This window comes from Pleurodeles waltl, chromosome 1_2 (assembly GCF_031143425.1).
Source record: "Pleurodeles waltl isolate 20211129_DDA chromosome 1_2, aPleWal1.hap1.20221129, whole genome shotgun sequence".
In the NCBI taxonomy this organism is placed as follows: Eukaryota; Metazoa; Chordata; class Amphibia; order Caudata; family Salamandridae; genus Pleurodeles; species Pleurodeles waltl.
The window spans coordinates 77,379,735-77,404,425 of record NC_090437.1 but is presented as its reverse complement, the minus strand read 5'-3'; the positions used below and the strand labels follow the sequence as shown (position 1 = coordinate 77,404,425).

Genomic DNA, 24,691 nt, shown 5'->3' with positions numbered 1-24,691 from the left:
GCTGCGAACGGCCTTAGCTCATGCGCTGCCTGAGTTGGCCACAGGTCCGCATGGCCTCATCCCCAGGTCGATTTTAGACTCCGAACCCAACCCCAGTCAATTTTGGCCCCAGGGACCCAGGGAAACGACCAGACACATTCACTTGAGCCCTCAACCTTCAGTGTACGGGTCTGAGACCTTAACCACTAGGCCAAAAGTATCTTCTTAGCATGTGGTGCCCAGACTTAGCTATGACATTGAACCCAGGCCTTGAAAAATCATAAAAATGTTACTAGACCTGCAGGTCGAGTAGCTTGAACAAATATACTCCAACTGTAATGTACATGACCCGAAAATGGGTCGCAAATTGTGTGATCCTATGCAAAAATTGCATTTTACAGTCACCCTTTTCTTCATTCTCTCATATGAGTGCACCTTCAAATATGAGAGTTCAGCATTACTGCTGTAAAAAAAAAAAAAAAAAAAAGTCAACTGCTTGATTAAATACACTAAACATTTGCTCCATTTGAAATAAATATAGTCCACATATGGGGTACACATGAGTCATGCACGACTTGTCCCTTAGTTTACTAATAGCTTTGCCATCAGGGCTGGAGTGTTTCTCAGTTTATGTTTAAACACTCACTTTTAATAAGTATATTACTAAAGCATGATGTGGTAGCGCACTCTCACTTACAGTAAATTTCCAAGAAATATCCAAAAAACTTCCCACTAACTTGCAGCTTTACGGATAAAACTATATAGTGGATTAACAATGTGAAAATTAGGTTTCAAAAAAATATTTATCATTTGCACATCAAGTGTTCTGACTTTTTTCCCATCCTGTTAAAATATTTTTTCATCACACAAGTACAAAAAAATGGTCTTTCACAGCTACTGAAATATTTTTTGAAATGTTTGTTAAGTTGACTTCATTATATAAATGTTGTGTGATAGGAAAGACCGGATACCCCCAGCCTTTCATTTCACATAGGTGTAGTAAAGTACTATCTTGCCTGGCATGTTACCCCATATTTCACTGTATATATGTTGTTTTAATCCATGTGTCACTGGGACCCTGCCAGGCAGGGCCCCAGTGCTCATAAGTATGTGTCCTGTATTATGCCTAACTGTCTCACTGAGGCTCTGCTAACCAGAACCTCAGTGGTTATGCTCTCTCTGCTTTCCAAATTTGTCACTATCAGGCTAGTGACTAAATTTACCAATTCACATTGGCATACTGGTACACCCATATAATTCCCTAGTATATGGTACTGAGGTGCCCAGGGTATTGGGGTTCCAGGAGATCCCTATGGGCAGCAGCATTTCTTTTGCCACCCATAGGGAGCTCTGACAATTCTTACACAGGCCTGCCAGTGCAGCCTGAGTGAAATAACGTCCACTTTATTTCACAGCCATTTACCACTGCACTTAAGTAACTTATAAGTCACCTATATGTCGAACCTTCACCTGGTGAAGGTTGGGTGCAAAGTTACTTAGTGTGTGGGCACCCTGGCACTAGCCAAGGTGCCCCCACATCGTTCAGGGCAAATTCCCCGGACTTTGTGAGTGTGGGGACACCATTACACGCATGCACTATACATAGGTCACTACCTATGTACAGCGTCACAATGGTAACTCCAAACATGGCCATGTAACATGTCTAAGATCATGGAATGGTCACCCCAATGCCATTCTGGCATTGGGGGACAATTCCATGATCCCCCGGGTCTCTAGCACAGAACCCTGGGTACTGCCAAACTGCCTTTCCGGGGTCTCCACTGCAGCTGCTGCCAACCCCTCAGACAGGTTTCGGCCCTCCTGGGGTCCAGGCAGCCCTGGCCCAGGAAGGCAGAACAAAGGATTTCCTCTGAGAGAGGGTGTTACACCCTCTCCCTTTGGAAATAGGTGTGAGGGCTGGGGAGGAATAGCCTCCCCCAGCCCCTGGAAATGCTTTGATGGGCACAGATGGTGCCCATCTCTGCATAAGCCAGTCTACACCGGTTCAGGGATTCCCCCCAACCATGCTCTGGTGCGAAACTGGACAAAGGAAAGGGGAGTGACCACTCCCCTGACCTGCACCTCTCAGGGGAGGTGCCCAAAGCTCCTCCAGTGTGTCCCAGACCTCTGCCATCTTGGAAACAGAGGTGTCTGTGGCACACTGGACTGCTCTGAGTGGCCAGTGCCAGCAGGTGACGTCAGAGGCTCCTTCCGATAGGCTCTTACCTCTCTTGGTAGCCAATCCTCCTTCCTAGATAGCCAAACCTCCTTTTCTGGCTATTTAGGGTCTCTGCTTTGGGGATCTCACCAGATAACGAATGCAAGAGCTCAGAGTTCCTCTGCATCTCCCTCTTCACCTGCCAAAGGATCAACCGCTGACTGCTCAGGAAGCCTGCAAAAACGCAACAAAGTAGCAAAGACGACTAGTAGCAACCTTGTATCACTTCATCCTGCCGGCTTTCTCGACTGTTTCCAGGTGGTGCATGCTCTGGGGGTAGCCTGCCTCCTCTCTGCACCAGGAGCTCTGAAGAAATCTCCCGTGGGTCGACAGAATCTCCCCCCTGCAACCGCAGGCACCAAAAGACTGCATCCCTGGTCCTCTGGGTCCCCTCAGCACGGCGAGTGTGGTCCCTGGAACTCAGCAACTCTGTCCAAGTGACTCCCACAGTCCAGTGACTCTTCAGTCCAAGTTTGGTGGAGGTAAGTCCTTGCCTCCCCACGCTAGACTGCATTGCTGGGTACCGCGTGATTTGCAGCTGCTCCGGCTCCTGTGCACTCTTCCAGGATTTCCTTCGTGCACAGCCAAGCCTGGGTCCCCGACACTCTAACCTGCAGTGCACAACCTTCTGAGTTGTCCTCCGGCATCGTGGGACTCCCCTTTTGTGACTTCACGTGGACTCCGGTTCACTCTTCTTCTAAGTGCCTGTTCAGGTACTTCTGCGGGTGCCGCCTGCTTCTGTGAGGGCTCCCTGACTTGCTGGGCGCCACCTCTGTCTCCTCCTCCAAGTGGCGACATCCTGGTCCCTCCTGGGCCACAGCAGCACCCAAAAACCTCTACCGTGACCCTTGCAGCTAGCAAGGCTTGTTTGCGGTCTTTCTGGGTGGGAACACCTCTGCAAGCTTCATCGCGACGTGGGACATCCATGCTCCAAAGGAGAAGTTCCTAGCTCTCTTCTTTCTTGCAGAACTCCAAGCTTCTTACTACAGGTGGCAGCTTCCTTGCACCCTCAGCTGGCATTTCCTGGGCTCCTGCCCACTCTCGACACTGTCGCGACTATTGGACTTGGTCCCCTTGTCTTACAGGTACTCGGGTCCGGAAATCCACTGTTGTTGCATTGCTGTGTTTGTTCTTCCTGCAGAATCCCCCTATCACGACTTCTGTGCTCTCTGGGGGTAGTAGGTGCACTTTACACCTACCTTTCAGGGTCATGGGGTGGGCTATTTTTCTAACCCTCACTGTTTTCTTACAGTCCCAGCGACCCTCTACAAGCTCGCATAGGTTTGGGGTCCATCCGTGGTTCGCATTCCACTTTTGGAGTATTATGGTTTGTGTTGCCCCTATACCTATGTGATCCTATTGCAATCTATTGTAATTCTACACTGCTTGCATTACTTTTCTTGCTATAACCTGCATTATTTTGGTTTGTGTACATATATCTTGTGTATATATCTTATCCTCAAACTGCGGGTGCTCACAGATACTTTTGGCATATTGTCATAAAAATAAAGGTACTTTATTTTTAGTACTTCTGTGTATTGTTTTCTTATGATATTGTGCATATGACACCAGTGGTATAGTAGGAGCTTTACATGTCTCCTAGTTCAGCCTAAGCTGCTTTGCCATAGCTACCTTGTACCAGCCTAAGCTGCTAGAAACAGCTCTCCTACATTAATAAGGGATAACTGGACCTGGCACAAGGTGTAAGTACCTCTGGTACCCACTACAAGCCAGGCCAGCCTCCTACAACAGGACAGACAGTTCACCTTACAATATCCTGGAACTTTGCAGTCACAAGGAAAAATATTTCCATTGCAAGAAGACAAACTGACTTTTGACCTCGGTCTCTAAACAGAGCAAATGTGACAAGAATAAGATTTAAAGGCATCTTAATTGCCAATTCAGTTTTTGTCTAAACCAAACACCTGTTCTTTGTCCACTTCCCAGAAGGGGCCAGTAGGTTCTAAAAATAGTTCGACCTCATAAAAAAATGAATCGTTATAGCAAGTGGTAGAGTAGATTTTGGTTAGGCCAGAAGTGACCATGGCCTGCTGCCCATCAAAACTAAATAATATTCTTATCAAATATCTTGCTAGTCGGTTTCTTTAGTTATTGAATGGACAGACCACTGCAATAATCTTCCTCTTCTATTCCATATGGTCCTTGCCGGCTCCTGGCGTACCGTGGAATCCTGCATTGCTCCCATAAGCAAGGAGCTGCTTTAAACAGAAGCTCCCTGCTTACTGTTTTTGGGAACAATGTTTTATCTGTTTCCCTGGACGCATATTTGGGTGCAGGGAAACATGATAACTTCACTTGCGGCAAGTGAGAGCATTTTGACAGCTCTCACTTGCAGAAAGTGGAAGTGTTTGCTCTGACTTGGCAGGAGCTGGCAAAGCTCCTGCCAAGTCAGAGCAAACAGCTTTGTCTCTGGCTGGGCACCCCAGGACATATCATGAGTTGGCCCTGGGTGGTGACAGTCCCCAGGGCCATCATTGGTTGCTTAAGCCCCCCCCCCCCTTCCAATGTTCTATTTGCCACAGGGAGGTGGTTGTCCCCCTAGGGGCCATTCATTTTTTTTTATTTCAGCCCTGGAGAGTACCCCCTGAACATAGTGTATTATGCCCCAGGGAGGTGGCAGGGTGGGGGGACCCCACATAAAATTGTATGTTTGTCCCCTCCTTCTCCACTGCATATATAGTGTATTCTGCCATAGGGAGGTGGCGGTCCCAGGGGCAGCAGGGGGTCCGTGCAGCCCCCTGCATTTTCCTTGTGATCATCCCGGGAAGGTGGCTGTCCCCGTGACTAATAGAAGCCCATAGAGGGGGCCCCACAGGTCACCCATCTTTTTAAAAGCCTTTAATGCCCCCAGCACCTGGCTCACCAAGGGGCTAACTAAAAGGAAAGGGTGGAAAATCGGTCAGAAAAAACTGTAGATTCACGGGTTTTCCAGACTAAACAAAAAAATAAAAAATGCTTTTTAGCCCTGGCAAGTCCCTAAGACCTAAGCAACAGATCTAAGCCCACTTTCTTTTTTTCATATTTTTTTTTTTGTGAGACTCTGCTAAAGCGGAGTCCCAAAATGGCTGTCAACACTTCCTTGTGAAGAGTTGTCAGGCAATCAGACATCAGCACGGGGCCAGTTGGATCCACGGAGCATTCGCGAGCCCAGATTTCTATATTATTTAAACTCTAATCTCTCTAAAACTAATGATGTGATTTACACCAAATTCTGCCACATTTGGTGTAATTCCGTTCAGCAGTTCGTGCTGTATTAGTGTTAAAAAAATCCCATTGAAATACATTAGCTGAACTGACCGAGGTATAAGGTTTAAAAAAATTCTTAGGATTCATCAAATGGCACCAAAGTTAGACAGTGCAGCCATGAAAGCTCACACCCAGCAGAGGCCACCGACAGCTGTCAGTGCCAAGAACCACACCTATAGTTCTTCAACAAGGGAAGCGGGTAACTTAGAGGCTTCTTTTGGGTTCCAGGTGCCCGTCTGCTGTGGTAGAGTGAGGTGGATTGCCTACCTCTTGTAGTAAACACTCTTCTTCCACTCTTTCTTCTGTTAGCTGAGGAGCCACCCACTCATGCTGAGGAGTCATCCCCAAATGGCTACACTGGTCACCCCTGGGGTTTTGCTACAGGGTTTGTTTTTGGGACAATTCTTGGGGAGAAATTGGACCTAGGTCTACCAGATATTGATGCACATTTTCATTGAATCAGTTACTTAAAATGTGTTCTTTCATAAAAAAATTATAAAGCCCATCATAGTCATGCACTTCATTTCCAGATGCCCAACCATCCAGTGTTTTCACTGATTAGTCTATAAAATCAACCCAGGACTAGCTCGAAGTTTTGTAAACACCACCCCCCCCCCCAAACTGGAGAATCCAAAGCCCTCAATCAGGGTAGCATTCATGAGGTCATAGGATTCAGCATCTGCACCAATGAGTGTGAGGAGCCCATCCCTACACTTACCAGTAAACAGTTCCCAAATGAGAGCTCCCCAGTGAGACGTTTTTAATCTTCTGGTTCCACAGGCCCTCTAAATGGCTATGATCCACTTGGTGATGTCATCACCATCCTAGGGATTTCTAGGGGTATCAGAATACTCTCGGTCATTTTGTTACTGCCACCATTTATGGGTTCTAAACCCATTTTTCTTCTCTCCCTTTCTATAGCCAGGAGCTGTTTATCCAAAGCTAATCTTTTGGCCATCCTTGATAAAAGGATGTCCTCTTCATGGAGGCTCCCCTCAATGTTCTCATAGGAGCAGGACTCCTCTGTGAAAGATCCAGATCCTGTGAGTACTCTTTGGAGACAGGGATCTTGGAACCCTGTTATCCCTAGTTAGTGTAGGGAAAGGGGGACGGGGTAGGTCATCCTCCTGATCCCTAACTTCTTCCCCAACCAAAGGGAGGTCTTCCTCCTTAGTAGGGTGGTCCCTTGCATAGTCTGCCAAGAGCTCCTGGAGCTAGAAACTGTTTGGATTTTTCTGAGGCTGCAGAGACTCCTTAACTCTCATATCCCAAGATGGGAGAAAAGGGATGAGGTTGAGTTCCCTCACCATGTCCTCTGAACTACTCATTTTGTTTCTGAAGTGGAGGATTACTTTTAGGAACTAAAACTACTTCTGGTTACGAATCCCTAACCTACGACTTAAATCTAAAAAGAAATGCTAAGGTGACTTAACCAAGGCCCTAGCAGGACTTTTAAAAATTTAGAAAAAAATAGTCATATTCAGTTTTCTAAAGGCAATTTGGAATTTAGCCATGTGATCAGCTATTGGCTGAGCAGTCTAGCAAATGCTAAGTCGTAGACCCCACAGCTGACCCACCAATGTAGTAAGCTGGCTCTGTATATACTTTATCAAAATGAAATATAGTGAGCACAGAGTCCAGAGGTTCCCTAAGAGGCTTGACAGAGGAAATAAAAACATACAAGCAATAGAGGAAACACACACTCAATGACTTAACTCCAGACCAATAGGATTCTATATAGAAAAATATATTTTTGTTACTTTAATACTAGAACTACAAGACTCAGTTCAGAAGTAAATATTGTGGCAGTTAAGTACTTAGCATAGACAATGTATCTGTGTCACTTTAGACAAGTAAATATTTTTTAAGAAAACAGAATATCTATTTTAAAAGTGGGCACCATTTTCAGAACAGTTCCTGGGGAAGAAAATAAAGTACAGTTTTAGAAGGAATTACAGCACTTACAGTCTCCGGTTTTAAGGTAGTCCACCGTTGGGGGTTCAAGTGAACCCCAAACACCCACCACCAGCAACACAGGGCCGGCAGGGTACAGAAGTCAAAGTTGAGCAATTTTAACGTAGGCTCCTATGGAGACAGGGGGTACTCGGAATTCGGTCTGCCAGCAGGTAAGTACCTGTGGCTCGGAGGGCAGACCGGGGGGAGGGGAATGGGGGAATTAGAGGAGCACTGGAGGGACCCCACGTAGGCACCAATCCCACACCCTCAGGGGCACAGGGGCTGCCGGATGCAGGGTGAAAACAGGGCATCTGGTTTCCAATTAAACTCTCTGAGGGGGCTCCAGGGGTCACTTAGGCGCTGCAGGTGAGGTCGTGGGGTGAGGAGCATCTCAGGCACACAACCAGCCGGACAGGGAAGAGGGCCGTCTGTTGATCGTCATGGCTGCACCGGTTGCCCAAGGCTTGGGGGCTGTAGGTGCAGTGATCCTTTGGCGATGGTTATCTTCATCCAGGGCAGTCACGGTCAGGGGGGGGAGGTCCTCAGGATTCCCTCTGCAGGCATCGTCGTGGAGGGGTTGAGAGGTCAACCCAGGGTGGGCTCTTGGTCGCAGTCGCCTAGGACTCCTCTATGGTCAGTTGGGCCACCTGGACTCAGGCCGTGGGCGTCGGGTGCAGAGTGGTTAGGACTCACGCTTCTGGAGTGAGGTGGGAGTCCTTCAGAAGAGGTTTCTTCTTTTTTTCTTTGGACGGGGCCACTGTCCACTAGAGTTCGTGAACCTCTCTGATGCAGGCAGTCCTCAGGAGGTTTTTCAGAGGTCACTGGACCTGCAGGGTGCATCGCCTTTCTTCTGCAGGTTCTTTGAAGCAGGAGACAAGCCGGTAGGGCTGGGCCAAGTCAGTTGTCTCCTTTCCTTCTCTGCGGGGTTGTCAGCTCAGCAGTCCTTTTCTTGAGGTCGTCAGAAATCTGACCAGCTTGGTTCAGGGAGCCCTTAAATACAAGATTTAGGGGCTGTTTAGGGGTCAGAGGACAGTAGCCAATGGCTACTGTCCCTGAGGGTAGCTACACCCTTCTTTTGCTCACTCCCTTTGGGGAGGGGAGCACATTCCTATCCCTATTGGCCCTAATCCTCCAAACCAAGATGGAGGATTCTGCAAGGAGGGGGTCACTTCAGCTCTGGACACATTAGGGGTGGTCCTGGCTGAGGGGGTGACTCCTCCTTGTTTTTCATAATTATCCCTCCAGACTTGCCGCCAAAAGTAGGGGCTTTGTCCGGGGGCCGGGCATCTCCACTAGCTGGAGGGTCCTGGCACATTGTAACACGAAGCCTGAGCCTTTGAGGCTCACCGCTAGGTGTTCCAGTTCATGCAGGGGGGAAGGTGTGAAGCACCTCCACCCAGTGCAGACTTTGTTCCTGGCCCCAGAGCACAAAGGCTAACACACCAGGGGGTCAGAAACTTGTCTCAGTGGCAGGCCGGCACAGACCAGTCAGTCCTACACTAGAGAATTGGGTAAAATACAGGGGGCATCTCTAAGATGCCCTCTGTGTGCATTTTCTAATGAATCCAACAATGGCATCAGTGTGGTTTTATTATTCTGAGAAGTTTGATACCAAACGTCCCAGTATTCAGTGTAGCCATTATGGATCTGTGGAGTTCGTTTTGACAAACTTCCAGACCATATACTTAATATGGCCACACTGTACTTAGTATATCTAAGAATGGACTTCGACACTGTATGGGCATATTGCTCATGCAGCTATGCCCTCATCTGTGGTATAGTGCACCCTGCCTTAGGGCTTTAAAGCCTGCTAGAGGGGTGACTTACCTATGCCATAGGCAGTGTTCTGAGTGCATGGCACCCTGAGGGGGAAGCCATGTCGACTTTGCCCTTTTCTCCCCACCAACACACAATCTGCAATGGCAGTGTGCATGTGTTAGGTGAGGGGTCCCTTAGGGTGGCAGCACACGCTGCAGCCCTTAGGCACCTTCCCTGGTCACAGGGCCCTTGGTACCACTGGTACCTTTTACAAGGGGCTTATCTGTGTGCCAGGGGTGTGGCAATTGTGGGAACAATAGTACATTTTTAGAGGAGGAAGAACACTGGTGCCTGGTTAGCAGGGGGCGGAATCCACTTAGCACCAAAGGGGCCAATATTGGCCTATTTATTTTAGGCCCTTCTGCAGAAACCATAAAGGCCCATCTGTCCCCCCCCAAGGGGGGCAGAAAAACCAATTAGCGCCAGGGATCGTGTGTGTGTGTGTGTGTGTGTGTGTGTGTGTGTGTGTGTGTGTGTGGGGGGGGGGGGGGGGGAGGCAGGCATTGGCCCCTTGGGCAAGGGTCACCCCCCCAAAGGGGGCAATTTATTCTATGGCATTTTTGCCCCCCCTTGGGGGCAGACTTGCTTATTGTTTTCTAGGCCCATCTGCCCCCAAACAGAGAATACTGGACACCAGGGAAAATTTAAAAATGGTTGGTGGAGGGGTGTTTGTCAACTGGTGAAGTGTTTGCATTTAAGATACTAACAGTTTATTTCTCCATTTTGTTCTAGTTCAAAGCTTTTGCTTCCTTTGCTGTGGTTTGCTGCCGTTTTGGCAGTGGTTGTCCTGCGGTTTGCGTAATTGCATGTTTTAGGTAAGTAAATAAATGTACTCCAAAGGAGTATTGTTGCCATGAATGAATTACATGTTTGTAGGTGGTGTACTGAATGCAGGATTGTATGTGAAAATGTCCTTAGATTTATGCACAATGATTATTGTTCTGTCTTATGTCTAATTTGTTTTTTCTTCTTAGTGGGATATCATTGGTGATTGCTGTGGCGAGTAGTTGCTGGTGAGAATCGTTTTCAAGCAAATAACGGTACAGTTTTTGAGTTTAGAACTCTTAGTGATAAAGCTACACTTTGTTTACTACTTATCTTTCACAGAGCTAGTTTTTGGTGGTGTATTTGCCCAGTTACTTTTTTTCGGAACGATCATGGCTAGCCATAGGATGACCGCTCAGCAGGTTGTTGGTGTGCTTTTTGAGTCGTCTTCTGACATGATTATGAGACTGGCTCTACATTTGAGGCAGAGGAGGAAGTGCTAGAATATGGTAGTGAGTTTTCTGTCAGAGAGGAATCATCTGATGCAGCCACTCAGTCACCTATGTTTTTGGTCCCGGGTGAGGCCTTCATCTAGCGAAACCAACCAATCCCAGACATGTTTTAAAACTAGACACTACAAGGAGTCCAGGGAGGTGTGGCTTGCCTGGATCCCCCAACATTTTCTTACTCAGACTTCTCTGCAAACCTCAAAATTTGCTTAAAAAACAAAACAAAAAAAAGCATATTTTCCTCACTTTTCTTGGTAGGATCACCACTCCGGCACAAATTTCCTACCACCCAGCGTTCCCCTAAGTCTCCCAAGTAAAATGATACCTCACTTGTGTGGGTCCCCAAAGCAGAGTCAGCCTAAAAGATGTATAAAAGAAAAATAAGTGCTTATCAACTCGCTGTCCTAACCCCTCAAATTCTACAGGTTACTGGCATTTTTCTGTTGCAGGCACCTGGGCCACCCACACAAGCGAGGTATCATTTTTATCGGGAGGCTTGGAGAAATGCTGGGTGGAAGGAAATTTGTGGCTCCCCTCAGATTCCAGAACTTTGTCACTGAAATGTGAGGAAAAAGTGTTATTTTTTTTAAAGCCAAATTGAGGTTTGCAAAGGATTCTTGGTAAGAAAACACTGGGGACCCACGCAATTCACACCTCCCTGGACTCCCTCAGGTGTATAGTTTTCAGAAATGGTTTGGTAGGTGTCCCTATATGGCTGCTGAGCCCAGGACCAAAAATGCAGATGGCCTCCACCCCGCAAAAAAACAGTTTTGTATTTGATAATTCTGATGTGTCCACATGGTGTTTTGGGGTATTTCCTGTCACGGGCACTAGGCCTACCCACACAAGTGAGGTACCATTTTTATCTGGAGACTTGGGGGAACGCTGGGTGGATGGAAATGTGTGGCTAATCTCAGATTCCAGAACTTTGTCACCGAAATGTGAGGAAAAAGTGTTTTTTGGGCCAGATTGTGAGGTTTGCAAAGGGTACTGGGTAACAGAACCTGGTAAGAGCCCCACAAGTCACCCCATCTTGGAATCCCCTAGGTGTCTAGTTTTAAAAAATGCACAGGTTTGGTAGGTTTTTCTAGGTGCCGACTGAGCTACAGGGCAAAATCTACAGCTAGGCTCTTTGCAAAAAACACGTCAGATTTCAATGTAAAAATGTAATTTGTCCATGTTGTGTTTCCTGTCACGAGCATTAGGCCTACCCATGCAAGGGAGGTACCATTTTTATCGGGAGACTTCGGGGAAACACAGAATAGCAAAACAAGTATTATTGCCTCTTGTCTTTCTCTACATTTTTTTCCTTCCAAATGTAAGACAGTGTGTAAAAAAGACGTCTATTCGAGAAGTGTCCTGAAATTCACATGCTAGTATGGGCACCCCAGAATTCAGAGATGTGCAAATAACCACTGCTTCTCAACACCTTATCTTGTGCCCATTTTGGAAATACAAAGGTTTTCTTGATACTTATTTTTCACTCTTTACATTTAAGCAAGTGAGTTGCTGTATATCCGGTCTAGAATGAAAACCCACTTCAAGGTGCAGCTCATTTATTGGCTCTGGGTACCCAGGGTTCTTGATGAACCTACAAGCCCTATATATCCCAACAACCAGAAGAGTCCAGCAGACGTAACAATATATTGCTTCAAAATATCTGACATTGCAGGAAAAAGTTAAGAGTAAAACGTGGAGAAAAATGGCTGGGTTTTTTTCACCTCAATTTTAATATTTTTTCATTTCAGCTGATATTTTCTGTAGGAAACCCTTGTAGGATCTACACAAAATTACCCCTTGCTGAATTCAGAATTTTGTCTACTTTTCAGGAATGTTTAGCTTTCCGGGTTCCAGCATTGGTTTCACACCCATTTCTGTCACTAACTGGAAGGAGGCTGAAAGCAGAAAAAAAAAAAAAAAAAAAAAAAATAGTAAAATTGGGGTATGTCCAAGTAAAATGCCACAATTGTGGGTTTTCCGATACAAGTCTGCCTGTTCCTGAAAGCAGGGAAGATGGTGATTTTAGCACAGTAAACCCTTTGTTGATGCCATTTTTAGGGGGAAAAAAAAACCCAGGCCTTCTTCTGCAGCCCCTTTCTCCCCATTTTTTGTATTTTTAATAAAACACAAATTTTTCGTTGTATTTTGGCTAATTTCTTGGTCTCCTTCAGGGGAACCCACAAAGTCTAGGTACCTCTAGAACCCCTAGGATGTTGGAAAAAAAAAAAAAAGACGCAAATTTGGCATCTGTAGCTTATGTGGACAAATTGTTATGAGGGCCGAACCGTGAACTGCCCCAAACAGCCCAAAAAAGGTTTGGCACCTGAGGGGGAAAAGGCCTGGCAGCAAAGGGGTTAAGGTTAAGCCTGTCTGATTTGTGACACAATTACCAGGGATTGAGCTCAGGTTTAGATTACTGAAACCTTGTTTTAGGCCTAACAAATTGGTGACATTACCTGTGATGACTACCATCCACCCCAATAAATAAATCACTTTTACATTTTCACATTATAATGTTTTACTATAGTGAGGCTGCAGCTGCAGCCGCTGCCCCACCATTGTTATTGGTTCCTTGTGTCTTCATATGGGCAAATTGTGTGCGGTGTCCCCACACAAATATTCTAAAATGGCCACCAGTAAATATGCATGCAACAGTTGGCAAGCTGTGTTAGCCTTGCAATGTTGTGCACTCAGAGGCACATACTTCAAAGGTTTTTTATAATCTAGCTTGAAAAAGCTATTCACTAATAAAGCAAGGATTGTCGAAGCCAAAAGGTCATCAGCCAACAGAGATGTTGCCTATGTCAATGATCGTTTTAACTTAATTTGTATAAAGGAAAATAACTACTGCTAGTACCTTCACCAGAGACCATCACCACATTCCAGAGAGGAGGGTACAAATGTGTAAAAAAGATCAAGTCATAGGAAAGCAATTTCATACAGCAAAGATTTTGAAGTCTCTCCAGTACTAAACTTCTACAATCAATTGCATTTAAGTTCAGGAAATTAAGTTCAAGACCACATGAGAAATTATAGATTAAATTATTGAGATTTAATTAAGCATTGCTTAACAGGTGTTAGTATTGTTTACCTCTTCTTGTGGATGGGGTTTATCGGAGGTCCATACTTGTAACATCGATAAATGTATCTTCTGACGCCTCCTAGAGATTTAAAATATATGTGTAAAATGCACAAGCAAAGCCAATACATCTGGCATGCCTTTCGAGCCTTGAATAAAATGTAAAATAAAACAAAAAAATAACTTTCTGTACACAATGCATCCAAGAGGGAAACAATTTAACGTAAAAAAACTGAGTGCACTTTCGAGATGTGAAACATATTAACATGCAATGCACGCAATACATAGGAGGCTTAACCACACAAATCAGCCAATAGTATGACGTAAGAGATTACAAATCAACTAAGCAGGTCTGAAGTCCACTAGAAGTGTACTTTAAAAACACTGGTAAAAAACGGTCAAGAAACAGCTGCGCTATCAAGCCAGACCTACAAACTAACAGCAAGACCTAGTAAATGGCACCCCTGGTATCTAGGGCCTGAGTTAAAGAGGGTTCCTAAGGACTGCAGCACGAATTGTGCCACCCTAAGGGATCCCTCTCCAAGCACGACAGGCTGTCATGGTGCAGACAAAAGTGAAAACGCAACATGGCACACACCCTGTGTGCGGAAACCACCTCACAATGCATGAAATATATTTAAGTAGCCCATCTAGCAGGCCTTACAGCTCTAAGGCAGCATACATTGTATTGCATGTGAGGGCATGTCTGCACAAGCAGCTATGCCCATGCTATGTCTGTCAGTTCCCAGACATAGTAAGTGACCAGGGAGAGGATGATTCCTCTCAGACAGAAAACTCACTACCAAGCTACATGATGGCTTCACTGAAGACAGGGAGGTTTGGTATCAAATATCTTGTGTTGGTGAACCCAAACTGATGCCAGTGTTAGATTTACCAATACATTCACTCAGAGGACACCTTACAAGTGCCCCCTGGAGCCCTACTAGCCTCTGGTGTACTCGCTGACCAGTTTCTGCCAGCCTGCCACATGACACACCGTTCTGGACCCCTAGGGTGAGAGCCTTCATCTCTCAGGAGGCCCAGAACAAAAGCCTGTCTGGAAAGAGTGTTCAACACCCCCAGCCACAGGATGACCTGCTGATTAGTCTCCCTAAGGCGGCAAGCCTCAAAGGACTGCAGCCTTTAAAAAGGCAAATCTGGCTCCCCTCTCAGGAGAGGAAGCCACCCCCTCTGTCCATAGCCCATCTGGCACCTGGACAGGCGGGAAAATTAGCTAGCCAGGTAGGCGTGCCACCTGCAGGCTAGTACCACCCGAAGATGGGCTACTGCGAGGTGGACACAATTTTACAGAAGTAGTAACCTTTGTGATGGCATACTTAGGAATTCTGATTCAGGGTTATGCCCACTTTCAACAAGAAGTAGTCATATAGGGGGTATAGTGACCCCAAGAGTCAGTATCCCATTGGCTACTACCCTAGACACCCGTAACACCCCTCAAATCAGTATTTAGGGGTGTCCCTAAAACAAGAGAAGCAGATCCTGACAATCTAAGAAGACCAAGGACACAGAAGAGCCACAAAAGCAGATGAGTAAAAAATGAACCAGCTGACTTGATACCAAATCCTGCTGGCCTGTCTGCATCCCTCAACAAAATCTGGATCAAAGTCAACTCGTCCTGCAGCTGTGACTCCAGGAACCTAGGAGGACTGCCGCCTTTGAAGAAGACTCAAGCCCTCCCGTGAACAACGGACCTGTTCTCCTGCACATTCCAAAAGAACGGACTCTGAAGCCTCTGGAACCACCAAAACCAGACACTTGAAGTTACCACTGCACCATTGTAAGGAAATGCCTCCTTGGCATGGTTGCCCCCTGACTTTTTGCCTTTGCTGATGCTATGTTTACAATTGAAAGTGTGCTGAGGCCTGCTAACCAGGCCCCAGCACCAGTGTTCTTTCCCTAACCTGTACTTTTGTATCCACAATTGGCAGACCCTGGCATCCAGATAAGTCCCTTGTAACTGGTACTTCTAGTACCAAGGGCCCTGATGCCAAGGAAGGTCTCTAAGGGCTGCAGCATGTCTTATGCCACCCTGGAGACCTCTCACTCAGCACAGACACACTGCTTGCCAGCTTGTGGGTGCTAGTGAGGACAAAACGAGTAAGTCGACATGGCACTCCCCTCAGGGTGCCATGCCAGCCTCTCACTGCCTATGCAGTATAGGTAAGACACCCCTCTAGCAGGCCTTACAGCCCTAAGGCAGGGTGCACTATACCATAGGTGAGGGTACCAGTGCATGAGCATGGTACCCCTACAGTGTCTAAATAAAACCTTAGACATTGTAAGTGCAGGGTAGCCATAAGAGTATATGGTCTGGGAGTCTGTCAAACACGAACTCCACAGCACCATAATGGCTACACTGAAAACTGGGAAGTTTGGTATCAAACTTCTCAGCACAATAAATGCCCACTGATGCCAGTGTACATTTTATTGTAAAATACACCCCAGAGGGCACCTTAGAGGTGCCCCCTGAAACTTAACCGACTATCTGTGTAGGCTGACTAGTTTTAGCAGCCTGCCACAAACCGAGACATGTTGCTGGCCCCATGGGGAGAGTGCCTTTGTCACTCTGAGGCCAGTAACAAAGCCTGCACTGGGTGGAGATGCTAACACCTCCCCCAGGCAGGAATTGTCACACCTGGCGGTGAGCCTCAAAGGCTCACCTCCTTTGTGCCAACCCAGCAGGACACTCCAGCTAGTGGAGTTGCCCGCCCCCTCCGGCCCGGCCCCCACTTTTGGCGGCAAGGCCGGAGAAAATAATGAGAATAACAAGGAGGAGTCACTGGCCAGTCAGGACAGCCCCTAAGGTGTCCTGAGCTGAGGTGACTAACTTTTAGAAATCCTCCATCTTGCAGATGGAGGATTCCCCCAATAGGGTTAGGATTGTGACCCCCTCCCCTTGGGAGGAGGCACAAAGAGGGTGTACCCACCCTCAGGGCTAGTAGCCATTGGCTACTAACCCCCCAGACCTAAACACGCCCTTAAATTTAGTATTTAAGGGCTACCCTGAACCCTAGAAAATTAGATTCCTGCAACAAGAAGAAGGACTGCCCAGCTGAAAACCCCTGCAGCGGAAGACCAGAAGACGACAACTGCCTTGGCTCCAGAAACTCACCGGCCTGTCTCCTGCCTTCCAAAGATCCTGCTCCAGCGACGCCTTCCGAAGGGACCAGCGACCTCGACATCCTCTGAGGACTGCCCCTGCTTCGAAAAGACAAGAAACTCCCGAGGACAGCGGACCTGCTCCAAGAAAAGCTGCAACTTTGTTTCCAGCAGCTTTAAAGAACCCTGCAAGCTCCCCGCAAGAAGCGTGAGACTTGCAACACTGCACCCGGCGACCCCGACTCGGCTGGTGGCGATCCAACACCTCAGGAGGGACCCCAGGACTACTCTGATACTGCGAGTACCAAAACCTGTCCCCCCTGAGCCCCCACAGCGCCGCCTGCAGAGGGAATCCCGAGGCTTCCCCTGACCGCGACTCTTTGAACCTAAAGTCCCGACGCCTGGGAGAGACCCTGCACCCGCAGCCCCCAGGACCTGAAGGACCGGACTTTCACTGGAGAAGTGACCCCCAGGAGTCCCTCTCCCTTGCCCAAGTGGAGGTTTCCCCGAGGAATCCCCCCCTTGCCTGCCTGCAGCGCTGAAGAGATCCCGAGATCTCTCATAGACTAACATTGCGAACCCGACGCTTGTTTCTACACTGCACCCGGCCGCCCCCGCGCCGCTGAGGGTGAAATTTCTGTGTGGACCTGTGTCCCCCCCGGTGCCCTACAAAACCCCCCTGGTCTGCCCTCCGAAGACGCGGGTACTTACCTGCAAGCAGACCGGAACCGGGGCACCCCCTTCTCTCCATTCTAGCCTATGTGTTTTGGGCACCACTTGGAACTCTGCACCTGACCGGCCCTGAGCTGCTGGTGTGGTGACTTTGGGGTTGCTCTGAACCCCCAACGGTGGGCTACCTTGGACCAAGAACTGAACCCTGTAAGTGTCCTACTTACCTGGTAAAACTAACAAATACTTACCTCCCCTAAGAACTGTGAAAATTGCACTAAGTGTCCACTTTTAAAACAGCTATTTGTGAATAACTTGAAAAGTATACATGCAATTTTGATGATTTGAAGTTCCTAAAGTACTTACCTGCAATACCTTTCGAATGAGCTATTACATGTAGAATTTGAACCTGTGGTTCTTAAAATAAACTAAGAAAAGATATTTTTCTATATAAAAACCTATTGGCTGGATTTGTCTCTGAGTGTGTGTACCTCATTTATTGTCTATGTGTATGTACAACAAATGCTTAACACTACTCCTTGGATAAGCCTACTGCTCGACCACACTACCACAAAATAGAGCATTAGTATTATCTCTTTTTACCACTATTTTACCTCTAAGGGGAACCCTTGGACTCTGTGCATGCTATTCCTTACTTTGAAATAGCACATACAGAGCCAACTTCCTACATTGGTGGATCAGCGGTGGGGTACAAGACTTTGCATTTGCTGGACTACTCAGCCAATACCTGATCACACGACAAATTCCAAAATTGTCATTAGAAATTGATTTTTGCAATTTGAAAAGTTTTCTAAATTCTTAAAAGACCTGCTAGGGCCTTGTGTTAGATCCTGTTTAGCATTTCTTTTAGAGTTTAAAAGTTTGTAAAAGTTTGAATTAGATTCTAGAATCAGTTTTAGTTTCTTAAAAAGTATTCCAACTTTTAGAAGCATAATGTCTAGCACAGATGTGAATGTGGTGGAACTCGACACCACACCTTACCTCCATCTACAGATGAGAGAGCTAAGGTCACTCTGTAAACTAAAGAAAATAACAATGGGCCCCAAACCTACCAAAATACAGCTCCAGGAGCTTTTGGCAGAGTTTGAAAAGGCCAACCCCTCTGAGGATGGCAACTCAGAGGATGAAGATAGTGACTTGGAGGGAAATTCCCCCCCTCCAGTCCTACTTAGGGAGAGCAGGGCTTCTCAAGCCCTGACTCCACAAATAATAGTCAGAGATGCTGGTTCCCTCACAGGAGGGACCAACAACTCTGAAATCACTGAGGATAACTCCAGTGAAGAGGACATCCAGTTAGCCAGGATGGCCAAAAGGTTGGCTTTGGAAAGACAGATCCTAGCCATAGAGAGGGAAAGACAAGAGATGGGCCTAGGACCCATCAATGGTGGCAGCAACATAAATAGGGTCAGAGATTCTCCTGACATGTTGAAAATCCCCAAAGGGATTGTAACTAAATATGAAGATGGTGATGACATCACCAAATGGTTCACAGCTTTTGAGAGGGCTTGTGTAACCAGAAAAGTGAACAGATCTCACTGGGGTGCTCTCCTTTGGGAAATGTTCACAGGAAAGTGTAGGGATAGACTCCTCACACTCTCTGGACAAGATGCAGAATCTTATGACCTCATGAAGGGTACCCTGATTGAGGGCTTTGGATTCTCCACTGAGGAGTACAGGATTAGGTTCAGGGGGGCTCAAAAATCCTCGAGCCAGACCTGGGTTGACTTTGTTGACTACTCAGTGAAAACACTAGATGGTTGGATTCAAGGCAGTGGTGTAAGTAATTATGATGGGCTGTACAATTTATTTGTGAAAGAACACCTGTTAAGTAATTGTTTCAATGATAAACTGCATCAGCATCTGGTAGACCTAGGACCAATTTCTCCCCAAGAATTGGGAAAGAAGGCGGACCATTGGGTCAAGACAAGGGTGTCCAAGACTTCAACAGGGGGTGACCAAAAGAAAGGGGTCACAAAGACTCCCCAGCAGAAGGGTGATGAGACAACCAAAACTAAAAATAGTAAAGAGTCTTCTACAGGCCCCCAAAAACCTGCACAGGAGGGTGGGCCCAGAGCCTCTTCACAAAACAATGGGTACAAGGGTAAAAACTTTGATCCCAAAAAGGCCTGGTGTCATAGCTGTAAACAGCATGGACACCAAACTGGAGACAAGGCCTGTCCCAAGAAAGGTTCCACTCCAAACTCCCATCCAGGTAACACTGGTATGGCTAGTCTCCAAGTGGGATCAACAGTGTGCCCAGAGCAAATCAGGGTCCACACTGAAGCTACTCTAGTTTCTGAGGGTGGGGTGGATTTAGCCACACTAGCTGTCTGGCCGCCTAACATGCAAAAATACAGACAGCAACTCTTAATTAATGGGACTAGAATAGAGGGCCTGAGGGATACAGGTGCCAGTGTCACCATGGTGACAGAGAAACTGGTTTCCCCTGGCCAATACCTGACTGGAAAAACTTACACAGTCACCAACGCTGACAATCAGAGAAAAGTACATCCCATGGCAATGGTTACTTTAGAATGGGGAGGGGTCAATGGCCTGAAACAGGTGGTGGTCTCCTCAAATATCCCAGTGGACTGTCTGCTTGGAAATGACCTGGAGTCCTCAGCATGGGCTGAGGTAGAGCTAAAAACCCATGCAGCAATGCTGGGTATCCCTGAACTGGTGTGTGTGAAAACAAGAGCACAGTGCAAGGCACAGGGTGAAAAAGTAGAGCTGGAGTCTGGAAAAATGGCCCAGCCTACCAAGAGAACAGGAAAGTCAGTTGGGAAACCAACTGCAACACAGCAAAAGAAAGGGAACCTCTCTTCTCAGGAAGAAGTTCTGCCCTCTGAGGGAACTGAGCCTTTGGAGCTTGAACCTTATCAGGTTGAGCTCTTAGGCCCAGGGGGACCCTCCAGGGAAGAGCTGTGTAAGGGACAAGAAACCTGTCCCTCTCTTGAAGGCCTTAGGCAGCAAGCTGCTGAAGAGTCCAAAGGCAAGAAAAATGGAACACATAGGGTCTATTGGGAAGATGGGCTCCTGTACACTGAGGCCAGAGACCCCAAACCTGGTGCCACTAGGAGAGTGGTAGTGCCTCAGCTGTTCAGAGAGTTCATCCTAACATTGGCCCATGACATTCCCCTTGCTGGACATTTGGGACAAACCAAGACGTGGGAGAGGTTAGTCAACCACTTCTACTGGCCCAATATGTCCAACATGGTTAAGGAGTTTTGCCTCTCCTGCCCCACCTGTCAAGCCAGTGGTAAGACAGGTGGGCATCCAAAGGCCCCCCTCATTCCACTTCCAGTGGTGGGGGTGCCCTTTGAAAGAGTGGGTGTGGACATAGTTGGTCCACTGGAACCTCCCACAGCCTCAGGAAATATGTATATCCTGGTAGTAGTGGATCATGCTACCAGGTATCCTGAAGCTATTCCCCTTAGGTCGACTACTGCCCCTGCAGTAGCCAAGGCCCTCATTGGTATCTTTACCAGAGTGGGTTTCCCTAAGGAGGTGGTGTCTGACAGAGGTACCAACTTCATGTCAGCATACCTAAAGCACATGTGGAATGAGTGTGGAGTGACTTATAAATTCACTACACCATACCATCCACAAACTAATGGCTTGGTTGAGAGATTCAACAAGACATTAAAGGGCATGATCATGGGGCTCCCAGAAAAACTCAAAAGGAGATGGGATGTCCTCCTGCCATGTCTGCTTTTCGCTTACAGGGAGGTACCACAGAAGGGAGTAGGGTTCTCACCCTTTGAACTTCTGTTTGGTCATCCTGTAAGGGGACCACTTGCCCTTGTTAAAGAAGGCTGGGAGAGACCTCTCCATGAGCCTAAACAGGACATAGTGGACTATGTACTTGGCCTTCGCTCTAGAATGGCAGAGTACATGGAAAAGGCAACCAAAAACCTTGAGGCCAGCCAACAGCTCCAGAAGTTTTGGTATGACCAAAAGGCTGCACTGGTTGAGTTCCAACCAGGGCAGAAAGTCTGGGTTCTGGAGCCTGTGGCTCCCAGGGCACTCCAGGACAAATGGAGTGGCCCTTACCCAGTACTAGAGAGGAAGAGTCAGGTCACCTACTTGGTGGACCTGGGCACAAGCAGGAGCCCCAAAAGGGTGATCCATGTAAACCGCCTTAAGCTCTTCCACGACAGGGCTGATGTCAATCTGTTGATGGTAACAGATGAGGATCAGGAGGCAGAGAGTGAACCTCTCCCTGATCTTCTGTCATCAGACCCAAAAGATGGTACAGTAGATGGAGTGATCTACTCAGACACCCTCTCTGGCCAACAGCAAGCTGATTGTAGGAGAGTCCTACAACAGTTTCCTGAACTCTTCTCCTTAACCCCTGGTCAGACACACCTGTGTACCCATGATGTGGACACAGGAGACAGCATGCCTGTCAAGAACAAAATCTTTAGACAATCTGACCATGTTAAAGAAAGCATCAAGGTGGAAGTCCACAAGATGCTGGAATTGGGAGTCATTGAGCGCTCTGACAGCCCCTGGGCTAGCCCAGTGGTCTTAGTCCCCAAACCTCACACCAAAGATGGAAAGAAAGAGATGAGGTTTTGTGTGGACTACAGAGGGCTCAATTCTGTCACCAAGACAGATGCTCATCCAATTCCAAGAGCTGATGAGCTCATTGATAAATTAGGTGCTGCCAAATTTCTAAGTACCTTTGACTTGACAGCAGGGTACTGGCAAACAAAAATGGCACCTGGAGCAAAAGAAAAGACAGCATTCTCCACACCTGATGGGCATTATCAGTTTACTGTTATGCCCTTTGGTTTAAAGAATGCCCCTGCCACCTTCCAAAGGTTGGTGAATCAAGTCCTTGCTGGCTTGGAGTCCTTTAGCACAGCTTATCTTGATGATATTGCTGTCTTTAGCTCCACCTGGCAGGATCACCTGGTCCACCTGAGGAAGGTTTTGAAGGCTCTGCAATCTGCAGGCCTCTCTATCAAGGCATCCAAATGCCAGATAGGGCAGGGAACTGTGGTTTACTTGGGCCACCTTGTAGGTGGAGGCCAAGTTCAGCCACTCCAACCCAAGATCCAGACCATTCTGGACTGGGTAGCTCCAAAAACCCAGACTCAAGTCAGGGCATTCCTTGGCTTGACTGGGTACTACAGGAGGTTTGTGAAGGGATATGGATCCATTGTGACAGCCCTCACTGAGCTCACCTCCAAGAAAATGCCCAAGAAAGTGAACTGGACTGTGGACTGCCAACAGGCCTTTGACACCCTGAAACAAGCAATGTGCTCAGCACCAGTTCTCAAAGCTCCAGATTATTCTAAGCAGTTCATTGTGCAGACTGATGCCTCTGAACATGGGATAGGGGCAGTTTTGTCCCAAACAAATGATGATGGCCTTGACCAGCCTGTTGCTTTCATTAGCAGGAGGTTACTCCCCAGGGAGCAGCGTTGGAGTGCCATTGAGAGGGAGGCCTTTGCTGTGGTTTGGTCCCTGAAGAAGCTGAGACCATACCTCTTTGGGACTCACTTCCTAGTTCAAACTGACCACAGACCTCTCAAATGGCTGATGCAAATGAAAGGTGAAAATCCTAAACTGTTGAGGTGGTCCATCTCCCTACAGGGAATGGACTTTATAGTGGAACACAGACCTGGGACTGCCCATGCCAATGCAGATGGCCTTTCCAGGTTCTTCCACTTAGAAAATGAAGACTCTCTTGGGAAAGGTTAGTCTCATCCTCTTTCGTTTGGGGGGGGGTTGTGTAAGGAAATGCCTCCTTGGCATGGTTGCCCCCTGACTTTTTGCCTTTGCTGATGCTATGTTTACAATTGAAAGTGTGCTGAGGCCTGCTAACCAGGCCCCAGCACCAGTGTTCTTTCCCTAACCTGTACTTTTGTATCCACAATTGGCAGACCCTGGCATCCAGATAAGTCCCTTGTAACTGGTACTTCTAGTACCAAGGGCCCTGATGCCAAGGAAGGTCTCTAAGGGCTGCAGCATGTCTTATGCCACCCTGGAGACCTCTCACTCAGCACAGACACACTGCTTGCCAGCTTGTGGGTGCTAGTGAGGACAAAACGAGTAAGTCGACATGGCACTCCCCTCAGGGTGCCATGCCAGCCTCTCACTGCCTATGCAGTATAGGTAAGACACCCCTCTAGCAGGCCTTACAGCCCTAAGGCAGGGTGCACTATACCATAGGTGAGGGTACCAGTGCATGAGCATGGTACCCCTACAGTGTCTAAATAAAACCTTAGACATTGTAAGTGCAGGGTAGCCATAAGAGTATATGGTCTGGGAGTCTGTCAAACACGAACTCCACAGCACCATAATGGCTACACTGAAAACTGGGAAGTTTGGTATCAAACTTCTCAGCACAATAAATGCCCACTGATGCCAGTGTACATTTTATTGTAAAATACACCCCAGAGGGCACCTTAGAGGTGCCCCCTGAAACTTAACCGACTATCTGTGTAGGCTGACTAGTTTTAGCAGCCTGCCACAAACCGAGACATGTTGCTGGCCCCATGGGGAGAGTGCCTTTGTCACTCTGAGGCCAGTAACAAAGCCTGCACTGGGTGGAGATGCTAACACCTCCCCCAGGCAGGAATTGTCACACCTGGCGGTGAGCCTCAAAGGCTCACCTCCTTTGTGCCAACCCAGCAGGACACTCCAGCTAGTGGAGTTGCCCGCCCCCTCCGGCCCGGCCCCCACTTTTGGCGGCAAGGCCGGAGAAAATAATGAGAATAACAAGGAGGAGTCACTGGCCAGTCAGGACAGCCCCTAAGGTGTCCTGAGCTGAGGTGACTCTAACTTTTAGAAATCCTCCATCTTGCAGATGGAGGATTCCCCCAATAGGGTTAGGATTGTGACCCCCTCCCCTTGGGAGGAGGCACAAAGAGGGTGTACCCACCCTCAGGGCTAGTAGCCATTGGCTACTAACCCCCCAGACCTAAACACGCCCTTAAATTTAGTATTTAAGGGCTACCCTGAACCCTAGAAAATTAGATTCCTGCAACAAGAAGAAGGACTGCCCAGCTGAAAACCCCTGCAGCGGAAGACCAGAAGACGACAACTGCCTTGGCTCCAGAAACTCACCGGCCTGTCTCCTGCCTTCCAAAGATCCTGCTCCAGCGACGCCTTCCGAAGGGACCAGCGACCTCGACATCCTCTGAGGACTGCCCCTGCTTCGAAAAGACAAGAAACTCCCGAGGACAGCGGACCTGCTCCAAGAAAAGCTGCAACTTTGTTTCCAGCAGCTTTAAAGAACCCTGCAAGCTCCCCGCAAGAAGCGTGAGACTTGCAACA

General features: G+C 47.6%; 1 protein-coding gene across 1 annotated transcript in view; it reads right to left on the bottom strand.

Moving 5' to 3' along the window:
- The window catches only part of NCBP1 (nuclear cap binding protein subunit 1), a 511,810-nt gene that overhangs the window by 419,011 nt on the left and 68,108 nt on the right, over positions 1 to 24,691 (bottom strand). The window contains exon 7 of the mRNA XM_069236547.1: positions 13,604 to 13,673. Within this exon, the coding sequence (XP_069092648.1) occupies positions 13,604 to 13,673 (70 nt within the window). The remainder of the gene's footprint in view (positions 1 to 13,603; positions 13,674 to 24,691) is intronic.